This window comes from Zingiber officinale, chromosome 3B (assembly GCF_018446385.1).
Source record: "Zingiber officinale cultivar Zhangliang chromosome 3B, Zo_v1.1, whole genome shotgun sequence".
Lineage (NCBI taxonomy): Eukaryota > Viridiplantae > Streptophyta > Magnoliopsida > Zingiberales > Zingiberaceae > Zingiber > Zingiber officinale.
Window position 1 is genome coordinate 1,097,105 of NC_055991.1, and position 12,536 is coordinate 1,109,640.

General features: G+C 32.4%; 2 protein-coding genes across 2 annotated transcripts; one reads left to right on the forward strand and one right to left on the reverse strand.

Moving 5' to 3' along the window:
* The first annotated feature begins 6,525 nt into the window (after positions 1–6,525).
* LOC122055400 lies at positions 6,526–10,580 on the forward strand. The gene is made up of 6 exons (XM_042616825.1): positions 6,526–6,799; positions 6,867–6,933; positions 8,037–8,153; positions 8,268–8,366; positions 9,542–9,667; positions 10,277–10,580. Exons 1-6 carry the CDS (start codon positions 6,569–6,571, stop codon positions 10,441–10,443), a joined length of 807 nt encoding a protein of 268 aa, XP_042472759.1. The 5' UTR covers positions 6,526–6,568; the 3' UTR covers positions 10,444–10,580.
* A 46-nt stretch (positions 10,581–10,626) lies between these two features.
* LOC122055399 (putative FBD-associated F-box protein At5g56820) lies at positions 10,627–12,167 on the reverse strand. Its single transcript, XM_042616824.1, has 3 exons — positions 11,103–12,167; positions 10,854–11,015; positions 10,627–10,776 (listed from the first exon to the last, which is right to left on the reverse strand). The coding sequence occupies exons 1-3, from the start codon at positions 11,970–11,972 to the stop codon at positions 10,627–10,629; spliced, it is 1,182 nt and encodes a 393-aa protein (XP_042472758.1). The 5' UTR covers positions 11,973–12,167.
* Between the last annotated feature and the right edge of the window lie 369 nt (positions 12,168–12,536).

Genomic DNA, 12,536 nt, shown 5'->3' on the forward strand with positions numbered 1-12,536 from the left:
TTAAAACAGACAAGAAAAATATTTTTAAAATAAAAATAATAAAGGCGATTTTATTTTAAATCAAGGTCCAATCTATAAAATAAAAATAAAAAGAAAAAAATTATAAAAACAATTTTATATCTTAATATACTTAGAAAATTAAATTGTTTTAATACACAGTCACTCATAATGAGTCACTATTTATTTTTTTCAAAATTAAGAGTTAAAAAATAATGATGATTTTAGAACAAGAATAAATTAAATAATTTGAGTATAAATATATTTAATTAATAATTTAAAATTATTAAATAATATTAGATGTATACTAATAATTTCAGATATAATTCAAAAAATATAAAAGTGGGCATTTAGATTTTTCCAAAAATAAAATAAAATGATAATTTTTAAAAGTTTTATATTATATATTTATAAAATTAAAATCTTAAAACAGACAAGAAAAATATTTTTAAAATAAAAATAATAATATGTATTTATAATATTTTTATATTAATAATTAGTTAACATTATATGGGCAATTAAAATATTCTCTTATCAAAATAGTTATTTAATTTTATTTTTGTAGTGTATATATATATATAAGTTTCTAATTCAATATAAATAAATAAAAACGCCAATAAACTTAAGCCTATTTAAATTTAAGTTTTAAAATAAATAAAATCTTAAAATTCAGATAAGTAAAATACAATAAAATTATCAAATTCTATTTACTATCTTATCATATTTTAAATGAATTAAATTTTTGTTAATATCAAAATGCCGTATTCATTTTATAGTTTATTACCAAAGCTGAACTTTACTTATAAACAAAGGATATTTTGACGATAAAATATAAAATTTGAGATGTTTTAGAACATTTAAGGTATTTAAAAATCATACTAAACTCTAGATGTGTTTTTAAAGATCATCCGAAATATATTTCCTACTATTAGGCTCCTTCCCTTCGTTTCTCCGTTATATCGTTCTCACGGCTTACAAAATGTGTGTACCTTATCAAAAATATACAATGATCCGGGGTTAGAAATATATTAATTAATCTTGAATCGTGCCTGAATATGACAATTATGTCATGTGTCCTATGAGCGCAGGAGCGGTCACGAGATATATCATTGGGCGGCCTTCAAATTTGACATGCATATATAATATATATTATATATAATTAAATTATTTTAATAAAAATTTAAAAATGTATTTTATTATATTATTTTAATAAAGGTTCAAGAATATATATATTATTGAATTATTTTAATAAACGTCAAACAAAAAAATTATATTAAAATTTAAGAATAAAATTTTTTTTAAAAAAATAAAGAAGGTAAAGGATTTTTTTCTTTACAAAATTTTATTTTTTATATAATTTTTTTTTATTAATTTATTTACAGAAATCATAAGATTCTAAATAGTAAATATGAATCCTTAACGTTAATTTTCTCCCTTCTTCTTCTTCTTCGAATCACTTCTAATTAAATTAAAAAATTTTCTAATTAAAATTTTAGTTTCATTAATATTATTATTTATCAATATATAAACTTATAAGGTAAGTTATCTACTTATCTATATTTTTTCTTATTGTCAATATTCAATATTATTGATTTTTAATATATTATATTGGAATTAATATTTTATAATTTTTCTTATAGATTTGAAAGATTTTAAATAAATCATCCCAATTTTAATCATCATAGAATAGATTATATCAATTACTTCAAGCACAAACTAGGCTTTATTGCTCTTTGATTATTATTTTCACTGTTTGTATTTGTTTCATTGTTAGCTTTGTTGTTAGTTTTATGTGTTTTATTTTTACACTTAAAATTTGTAGTACAAATATATTTTTAAAAAATATCAATCTTGGAGCTAGAAAAGAAAAATAGTGAAATAAATTATTAAAACTCACAAAAGTGTTTTTTGTAAATTTTTTAAGGCTGACTCTTTAATTGAAGATTTAGTTGATGAATTACAAGAAAAAAGTCAATAAAAACTAAATGATCATGCAACAAATGAGCAGCAATCAAGTAATCAAGAATAATTAAATTATCGTGCAATCAATGAGCAAGAATAATTGAGAGAAAATAATGATCATAATCATGCAACGAATGAGCAAGCAGAATTGAAAGAAAATGATGTTGGAATTCAATCAAAGTCCCACATTGGAAAGACTTGGGAAATATCATAGGGTTAAAAAGGATGTAGGAAATCTCTATTGGCATTAAACCTTTTGGAGAGAGCCTAAGAGCAAAACTATGAGAGTCTAGGGTCAAAGTGGACAATATCATGCTATTGTGGAGATATATGGACATCCTTTGGGCACAACAAATGGTATTAGAGTCATGGTCCAAACCATATATATGTCATGTGAGATGGTCTTCAACGAAGTTGAGGGTGGGTCCGAAGGTCAAGGTGACCGGATACTCGCAGGGAGGTCCGGAACAGGTCAGGATGACTGAATGACTAAAAGATATATATTTTTTGAGAAACATTGGAAACATATTTTGTATGATGTTGTACTTTTGTAAGGATCTTAAGAAATATATTTGGTATGAAGTGTACCATATTTTAAATGAAATATATTGATTTTCAAATTTTTCTATTAAACTATATTTAAATCGTACGTTAGTAAATTTTTTTCCTATAGAGGTCCCTTTTCTCTTTTTGTCCAAGGGTCCTTAAAAGTCAGGGTTGGCCCTACCTATAAGGATATCTCTACTTGGGAATTCAACTCATACGCCTAGGGGAACACCCTTGCTCGGCTCATAAATCTTATGACTGATGTACACATCTCTGTTTGACTCATATGCTCTATGAAAAATAAAACTATCCGAGAATATCCTCACACAACAAAAAATTATAGGAAGTAGAGATGTAATTTATTCGTATTATTCCATCGCTAAATAAATAATGCGACAAAATAGCGATGGACATCATCCATCATGTAGATTTCAGTCCTTGATACTATAGCGAAGAAAATTTATATTTTCGTCGCTACAAGCCAAACAGACCAAAATCTTTGTTAAGGTGCTAGCAACGGAAAGTTTAAATATCTGTCGCTAATAGCAACGGATAATTTAAATATCCGTCACTATTAGCAACGACGAATATTTAAATTACTGGATATTTAAAATTTCCATCGCTAATATCTTATTTTTTATATCAAAACGTATCGGGCTATCAGATAGTAGCGACGGGCATTTGACTTACCATCGCTAATAGTGACGGATATTTGAAAAATCTGTCGCTATTAGCGACGGTTTTAAGATATATCCATCATTAATAGTGACGGGAAATCAAATATCCATCCCTAATATATTCTACAATTTGCTAATTCTTTTTTTTTTTCTATTTTCTTTGTTTACATAATAATCTAAATACTTCAACCATCACAAGAGATGATTTTCCCAATAAACTCATAATACTTATTAACAAAACTCACAATAAATTCACTACACATCAACAACATAACAAATTCACAACACATCACAAACAACATAACAATCTAGCTAAACTAAAATGAATATTAGATACATAATAATAAATTTAAACACAGGTCCGAATCTAATGCAATATAAAATTGGTCAAATACAAAATAATCCAATACAATACATCATAATCAAAATAAGGAACAAAATCTTCACTGCGTCCTGCTTTCAATCAAGTACATAAGACTTGTTTACCTTCTTTGTCTATTGTATAATATGTTTTCGGATATTTACCAGTTGTTTCGTTCTGATGCAACTAAAATTTACTTACTAATTATCTTAATTCCTCGCATGATTTTGTTATATCTTTAGTTTTCTCATGAATATTCATCACAGTTTTAAAGATGTCATCGAATAAATTTTTTTCAACATGTATCATATCTAAATTATGCCAAATTAGTAAATACTTCTAATATGGTCGCTCCCAAAATATGTTTATTTTCCTCCAACCATACTTATTCACTCTAACAATGTATTTATTTATATCATCAGAACCATCCTGATATATTAGAAAAAAAATCCATAACTACTAATTTCATCAAGAATTTCTTCACCTGATTTTGACATGGGAGGGAGTTTCATCGAAGCTTCTTAATATCTTTCTTCCTTTTTGGTGGGGATAACAAAAAACGTCCCTTTACCATAAAATCGTTGGAGATGCCCTAAGAGATTCATGTTTAGCCGACAAGTTAAGGAGGACTTGTTGGATTTGTGACGGGAGAAAGAAAAAGCACAAGAGAGAGGAAGATAGGCCAAAGTATAGTTTCTAGAATCGTGATTTTACATTGAATCGATTTGAGGTTAGGATTTGATAGGTCGGAATCGAATCGTAGAATCATACAATCATACTAAAAATCATTAAAATTTTATGATACATGATTAATAATTAGAAAAAAAAGTACATCTAAAAAGGTCATTTGTATATAAATAGATTAATAATTTTGTATATACATGTAACTGTTAACGCTCAACTCCTTAGATGAGAGTCTAGATCCTCTGGTCCACAATCCTTGGTCTCTTCTGTAATTTGCACATCGGATTGCCGGAATCCGGTCAAAATTAGCTAGGATCTTCCCTGGGTTCACCTTCCCACACCTAGGTTATAGTTTGAGATCGAGCCAGGCAGCCGAAGGCCACTGGCGGTGGGCGGACTGTATGATGCTGAGCAAGGGCAACCCGCCCACCGCTTGCAACCCACCCATTGCCGGCAGTCACTTGACTCAACCCAAAACTATAATTAACCTAGGTGGGAAGGTGAATCTAAGAGAGATCGTTGTCAATTTTAACTGGATTCAAACCGTAATCAGATGTGCAAATTACGGAAGAGATAAAAAATTATGAATCAGAGGACCTCCTTAGATGATATTATTATATATATAAATTTAAATTAACTAATAATTTAATTGTCATTCTAGTAGATTAGCGCTCGATAATATTTATATTTGTATATTATAAAATAAAATAGTATAAACTTTATATAATAATAATAATAATAATAATAAAATCATATTAAATTTAAGAATATTCTATTGCTTTACAAGTTAATCAGAGCAATAAAATAATTAATATAATGAAAGTTATTGAATTATTTGATTTGAACACGAATATTAAAAATAATCTTTTAAAAATTCATTGATTCCATGTAATATCAAACAATGACATCCAAAAATTTATTATATGAGGAAAGAAACGATAGTAATTATTAATATAAAATAACTAAAACTGGTGTTTAAATAATCTCAAAATCCTAATCAAACTCGGAAAAGATAACATAATAATAATAATAATAATAATAATAATAATTATTATTATTATTATTTAAATGAATTAAAAGATGTTTTTTTAAGCCTAAAATTTATCGAGTAAGGATAAGCTTTGTAATTAATTATCGATCTATGAATAAATTTTAATTTAATATTATTAGTGTCGAAATCTTACTGGATCCAAGCAAGATTTTCTCCATTATCGATCAAAACTTCTATTTAGATTCAGTCAAATTTCGATGTCGATCATGTCTAATTATCTAGGTTCACCTTTTCCATAGAGTATAGGTCAGGCTTTCGATCGCCTGATAGCTTGGGAAGGATGAATAAAATATAGGGATAGAGAAAAATTTGAGACAGAGAATTTGATTGTTTTTTATTTTAGCTGATGCTAAAAACTACACTATACATGAATATTTTAAAATTATTCACATGTAAATAATTTTTTTTTCTATTTTTTCTCTTTATGTATAACCTTTATTCTATATTTTGATAGAAAAGACAATTAAAAATTTTAAAAACAAAAACAAAAGAAGAGCAGGGCCAAACACCAAAATTTAAATTTAAATCCAAAATTCAACAGGAAGCTTTTTAATTTTGTGTATTACAGTTGACAGTGCAGCCCCAAACACCAAACACAAATGGACGTACTCTTGGGTTGGGCCGGCCCTACTGGTTCTGTCCAGGACTTTTTCAAAGCTCACTTATAAACCCAACCCATTCAAGGCCTTCTTTGGAAGTCCAGGCCTCGATTCAATGGGCCAATTCAGGCCTTTTTAAAAAAGGGGTTTTATGATTTTTTAAAACTAAAATTTTAATTTTAACGGGACCAAATTGAAAATTTACTAATATAAAACGATTCCCATAGGACGGTTAATAAACCAATTATTTCTGAATAAATTAATAAAATAAAATAAAATAAAATAAAATAAATAAATTTAAATTATCAAAATAAAAAATTAATCAAACAATTAAAATTTAAACTTAAATTAAAAATTTGATAATATCTAGATGAACGAAACTCAAATTAAGTTTAAATTAAGATCTCGATAATATCTGATAATATCTAAACGAACCCATTTCAAATTCGTAAAAAATAAATTAAACTAAAGTTGAATAATCATTTTAAAATTTTGATTTATTTTAAATTTGACTTAGCTCCGTTCGAATATTTTATCAAATAAATTTATTTTAAGTATTTTAAAATTCAATCTGATTCGGTTAGACACAATTCGACTCGACTCGGCTCGACACGTTTACCGCCCTAATTCCGAGAGCCCATAATGACAGATTGCCGCATAGCGCTCTGTCTCGCTGGTTGTTGACAGAATTATGCGGGGACTTGCCCTGAGAGTCCTGCGTTCCAACGGGCTGAGGCGAGGGTTTCCACGCCCGCCATCTGCCGCCGCCGCCGCCTCCCGTTCGAGTGGATCCCTTCTTCCCGGCGTGACCACGTCCTCCGCTTCCTCAACGCCCCAAGCTGGAGATTCGACGGTGGAGATCTTTCCGGAGTTTGGTACGCAGCTCTTCGGCGCCTCTCATCTCGGCTCTCGTCGGACGCTTGTAAGCTTGCTTCAGTTCAAGTTTCATTTTTTTGTACCGTTGTGGTGATATGGTGGTTTGGTTGCAGATTTTGAGCGCAAGAAACAATGAGAGTACTTCTTTCTTTAGGCAATTCTCGTCCATCAACGAGAGTGGTAATGAACTAATGAAATCTCTAATTTTTGTAACGCGATGGTTTTTTTGTTGATTGAAGATTGTTTAAGTGTCTACGGTATGAGAAACATGTTTGTGCAGCTACTAGAGACAAGGAAGTGTAGACAAAAGAAGAATAATTTCAGCAAAGAGCCTTTAGGAGATGATATTAGTTTGAATAATGAAGCTGATTCGAAACTTTGGTAAAGTAATGTGACTGAGTGAAGTGCAATTTAGATACTGTAAGGAGAACCAACTACATGGTTCTGATGCATGGATGAGAGCTTCTTTTACATAAAAACAATTACACTGAAATTATTGTCCAATAGGAAGGATGCTGATCATTGATTACGACAGAGATCATTGAAGTTATGATGGATTGTCTTTCTTCTTATTTTCCCTGAAATAAGTACATTGCCTTCTGTGTAAAATTTATCTGCTTCTTAGACATTCTGGCCTTCATGCTGCTTGGTTAACAGAAAATATACAAATAGTAGTGTAAGCCGAATGTTAATAGAAATAAGGTTGTTAAAACATGCAATTTTTTCAATTGCCAATTAGATCTTAGCCCAACAAAAGATAAAGCAAGCATATGTCAGAAGTGGCATGAAAGTTTTCAGAGAAGTCGCATAAGCTCTATTGTCAGGCAAGTAGCACAATCAGGATTTGCAGAAAGTGGGAGAAGAAGGACATGGAGAAAATTGCTTCAAGAATATTACTACAATAAATTAAAAAAATACATTTGAATACTACTAATAATTAGGCATTTCCTTACACTAATTTTGATGACAAATAAAGTGATAAATGAAAAATGGGCAGAGCATTGCAGTCAGTCCTTGTCATAACGTCAATGTAATGGTGGGAATTGGATCTTTCAGCTCTTTCGCATATGTTCATCCAAGAAAGTTTAGTATTGGACAATTGGTTTTAGTTTCTTGTCTCTCTAAACTTGTTTTTCTATTACATCATTAATCCACAGATGCCTTTTACTGTCTGGGTATGATATAGAGTGGAAGTTGATGCATTGAATCTGTCTGGTATGTTTCATGTTAATGGAAAAAAATGAGAATGCATGCACTGAGATTTGATATTTTTGACCTTGAAGATGCTTCAGAGGATTTGGCACTTGAGGAAGAAGCTGAAAGGAAATTTGGGTGGGTGCTGAAAGCCATCTTCATAGGGACTGCAGGACTTGTTGCATTCCAGTTTTTCCCTTACATGGGTATGAAATTTATACTGCTAAACACCTTTCTTCTTTTCTTTTTTTTTTGCTTTTCATCTAGTCTGTTATGGTAATATAAAATGGTCACAGAATTGTTTTGCAACAAAATTTCAGGAGATAATCTATTGCAACAATCCATTTCTCTTTTGCGTGTCAAGGATCCTCTGTTTAAGAGAATGGGAGCTTCCAGATTGAGACGTTATGCAGTTGATGGTATTTGATATTGAACTAGCATTTGTTGAAGTTTCTTTCCTTAAAAATATCACCCTCCTAGATATATGACTGACACGTATCTTGATATTTCCTTTCTGGTATTCATACTCAACTCACTCCAATTTGTTATTGCAATACTAGATTATGTCATAGGAATGCTTTCCAACTTGAATTGGGGTTTCTTCTTTGATAATTTTCCATTTAATATTATAGACTGTGAGAACTCATTTCCTGCTGTAAGCATCATATAGACTTTCTCACTTGCTGCTGCCTTATTTCCTCTGTGAGATGGTAAATTGAAAAGATGGGTATATAGTAAAGAGTGAAAGGGGAGACGAGCGATGACAAGAAAATTATTCTTGAGTCATGTCAATGAAGAAGAAGGATCACCTTTTAATGTTTAATAACTGTCAATAAGCTTTGATTTTGGGTGTATGAGTTATGAAGGATGGACATTATGATTTATCTCTTCAAACATTCATCTTTCAAGATAGAGGATCCGTCTTTCTGACTTATCTTTCACTTCCAATCCATCCTTCATCTTATACCTTCCGCCAAACAAACTCTATGTAAAGTAACACTAATCGAGTGGCTGCGATTTTGTGGCTAGGCTTGACCACAATTTCGCGGTCACTCAGCTGCAATTTTGCTGCCAGACCCGACTGTGATTTTGTGGCCGCCTCTGCCACCTTTTCGAGCAACCGTCGGTGGGATAGAGAGCGGAGGAAAGCAGACGGTGGAGAGAAAGGGTATTTTGGGAAATTGGTGCATGAGTTGGTGATTTTAAAAGTAGGGGACGTGATTTGGGTATTTGGAAACCTTGGGTGCGTGGTTTACTAAATTGTCACAAGAAGAAACTTCAAAATTTCCAATTTCTGGAGATACTCTGATTGCCCTCTTATGGGTAAATCTTAACTCATTTATCCTCAATTTGCCGGTCATTCTATTTTGTTTTCCCCTGTTATGTTGGATAGGAAGTAAACCTTGCAATTTCCTGTTGATTCTTAGTAAGTAATGTTTCATAGTCAAGTAAAGCAGCTTCTTTGTGTTACCTTCTGTATCAGAGCTGAAAATTTTCCCTACCTGATATTTGCAACTTCTTGTCAAAATTCAGTAGACGACTAACTTATTGTTTGATCTGCCATATACTTATTTTTATCATTTGCTGCAATCAGATGGAAGGAGAATGAGAGTGGTGGAGTTGGGTGGCGCTCGAGAGCTGTTGAATATGCTGAAGACTGCCAAGGATGACAAAACGCGCAAAGAAGCTCTGAAAGCTCTGGTTGCTCTTTCACACTCTGGTAAGTATGACAGAGTAGCTGAAATTGATTTTGATAGCCAACAAAGATATTGCTGTACACTGCACTCATTTCATGATTGGCTTCAACATAATTAGATTTGGTTTATAAGAGGTCATCAAAATCGTTATTCTATTTGATTAGGCGATCTGTACATAGATTTTTTTATCATTATTCTATCGATATTAGCCCTTTTTTATAGTCTGAACTCAAGGTCTGAGGGCATGCCAAGATTCATTTGTACCTTAAAGCAAAATGTTTAGTTTGTGGCTACTTTGGGTGACAGAAGGGAGAGGAGAAGGAAAGGAGAGAAGGGGGAGGGAAATCATAACGTTGATTACTCGACAATGAGAAGGAAAAGGGAGAGGAAGAATACAAGCACCAAACTACCCCAAGTGATAAAGAATGAGAGGAGAGAAAGATGCTCCTTTCCCTCTGAACTGGACTCATTCCTACTAAATAATCATAATTTAGCTGATGCTGATGTATCGTAATCTATGAAGTTTGGCGTTTGATCATGCGCATCTTATTTCTAATCAATATGTAAAATACTCTAAGCATAGAAGCAAAAGGTCTTGTTTTAGGAAGAAACTGATAGCTTGAGATATGCAGATGAAGCTGCTGGGGCTTTGCACCAAGAAGGCGCGGTCCCTATTATTAGCTCGACTCCAAACTCTTTGGAATACACCGAAGTCGAAGCATACAAGTCTAGCATAATGAAGAGGTTTCAAGAGCTCAAGTATGAGATAATACCAACAGAGGTTGAAGTTGTTTTGTAATCCAATTTCCTGATGCCAAATTGCTTAAATGTTCAATTCTGCTGCTTGTTTTCTTTTTAAATTGCTCTCGTCAACTGAAGTATAAACTTCAATGTGTTTTTGGCTCGTCAAATAAAAATGCATCATTATACATGCAATTGCAATATGTATGCTACAAATACAAATATTTTACAACTACTTCATTCAAACTCTCTCATATAACATTTCCAAAATTCTTGATCGAACCTTTTTTGATTTGATTTTGACTGAAACTACTTTGAGATTATGGAAACTCTCCTTAGGCATCATTTTTAAGGACTCGCTCCAAATGTAAAATTCGAAAGGGGATGGATCCTGAAATTTAAATAAAAATTAGAGATTATGAAAATCAAATTAAGATATTATCACTAGCTACTAACAACAAATTATACCTCTCTATCGTCGATAATGTTGAGCGAGTGGAGAGTTGGAGTCTGTTGAAGCAACAAAAGGAGTAATTCCGTAGTATACTTGTTAAGAAGATGCAAATGGACCTTCAACTTCTTCAATTTATGAAACAATTTAAAGCTTTCCGCCATAGAATTAAGCTCCACCTAAAACCAACAAAAGAATAAGCTAAACATTCAACAAGAAGCGATAATCTACGATTACAAATTAAAAAAAGATCATAACGTACGTACCGAGTTAGAAGGAAGATTTCGAAGAGATGTGCTCAACTCTGTCACATGGCATAGCATGGAAGCCAACGTATGACACCATCGAAATTCACCCAGATGAAGAGAGAAGAGAGAGGGCATGTAGCCACGGAACTCTTCAAGATGACAACTCCTCCTTTCTATGCATAAAGATTCGAGTTTCGGACAATTAATATGCATCTTGCTCAGAGTACTCGTAAGGAATAGCCTGCGAAGACTCGGTACTGTAATTTCGATAACAGCATCATAACGATCTACTACATCTAACGTTAGCTCTTCCAGGTTAGGAGATTTTGCGAGCAATCCCGTGATGAACCCCTCCGAGAATGTATCGATCGTAAGGAAAAGCCTCTTGAGATAGGAGACTTCGATCAATTCAGGAGGAATGCGTAAGCGAGGCCCATGGCCGTCGTCTAATTTTAAATCGAGTAGCAAGAACAATGGCGTACTGTAGAAAATGAATAACATAGGAGTGGGCAGAGGAGAATAGCACACGAAGACGGACATCTCTTGAGTGACAGGGCGGTTGAAGTAGTCGTGCAAGAGGATACGAAGAGAAGAAACAGAGGAGGAGGAAGAGGAAGAGTAGTCTCTGCAGGAGGCCAAGAATTGACGGAGCATGTCGTTGGCTCTCAACGAGGACTCCGTCTGCAAATCATCACGATCCAAGTTGACGGAGGGGACGTCTACCGGGGGCCAGAGGCTGCACCATCGGCGGGCGAGGACGGAGGTGCGAGCGGAGTCGTGGGTGGAAAGGAAGGAGAGGATGGGACGGAGAAGGGAATCGGGGATATTGCAATCGCCCGAGTTTGACGAACGCAGCGGCTTGCGGCTGAAGGGATGATAATAGTCCATGGTGGTAAAAAAGATGAATACGCTCGTCCATAGCGTCCCTGAGTAGATAAATCATGGATTATCTTTAGAATAATGACTAACATATAAGGAAAGTATTTATCTTGATTTTATCAAAATTCGAATCTTAAACTTTATAATAGTAATATTTCATGTGCTAATTATTAAATCATCGAAAAGGAACTAAGGTGATAATAGTCCATGCCAATGCAATAGGAAGTTGAAATTTGGAAAAGGGCGGGAGGGGACGAGAGGAGGATGGATGGCTTCACCTCTAGAATATTCGTGTTCTTCTCTATTTTACCGCTGCATTATCTTTATATAGGGATAAAAAAAATTAATAACAAATATACGATTGACTCGAATAAAAATAACGAAAAATTTGCATAACAATATTATTAAAAAAAGAATTTAATAATAATAAATTCGATGCCGCCGGCGGAAGGAAAAAGTTGGCATATAAATTTATAAAATTTATTTTTAGGTCGTGCAAATTTAATTTAAGTCGGTAAAATATTTTTAGATTAGATTAAATTAATATATATTAGTTAATAAAAAAATCTTATT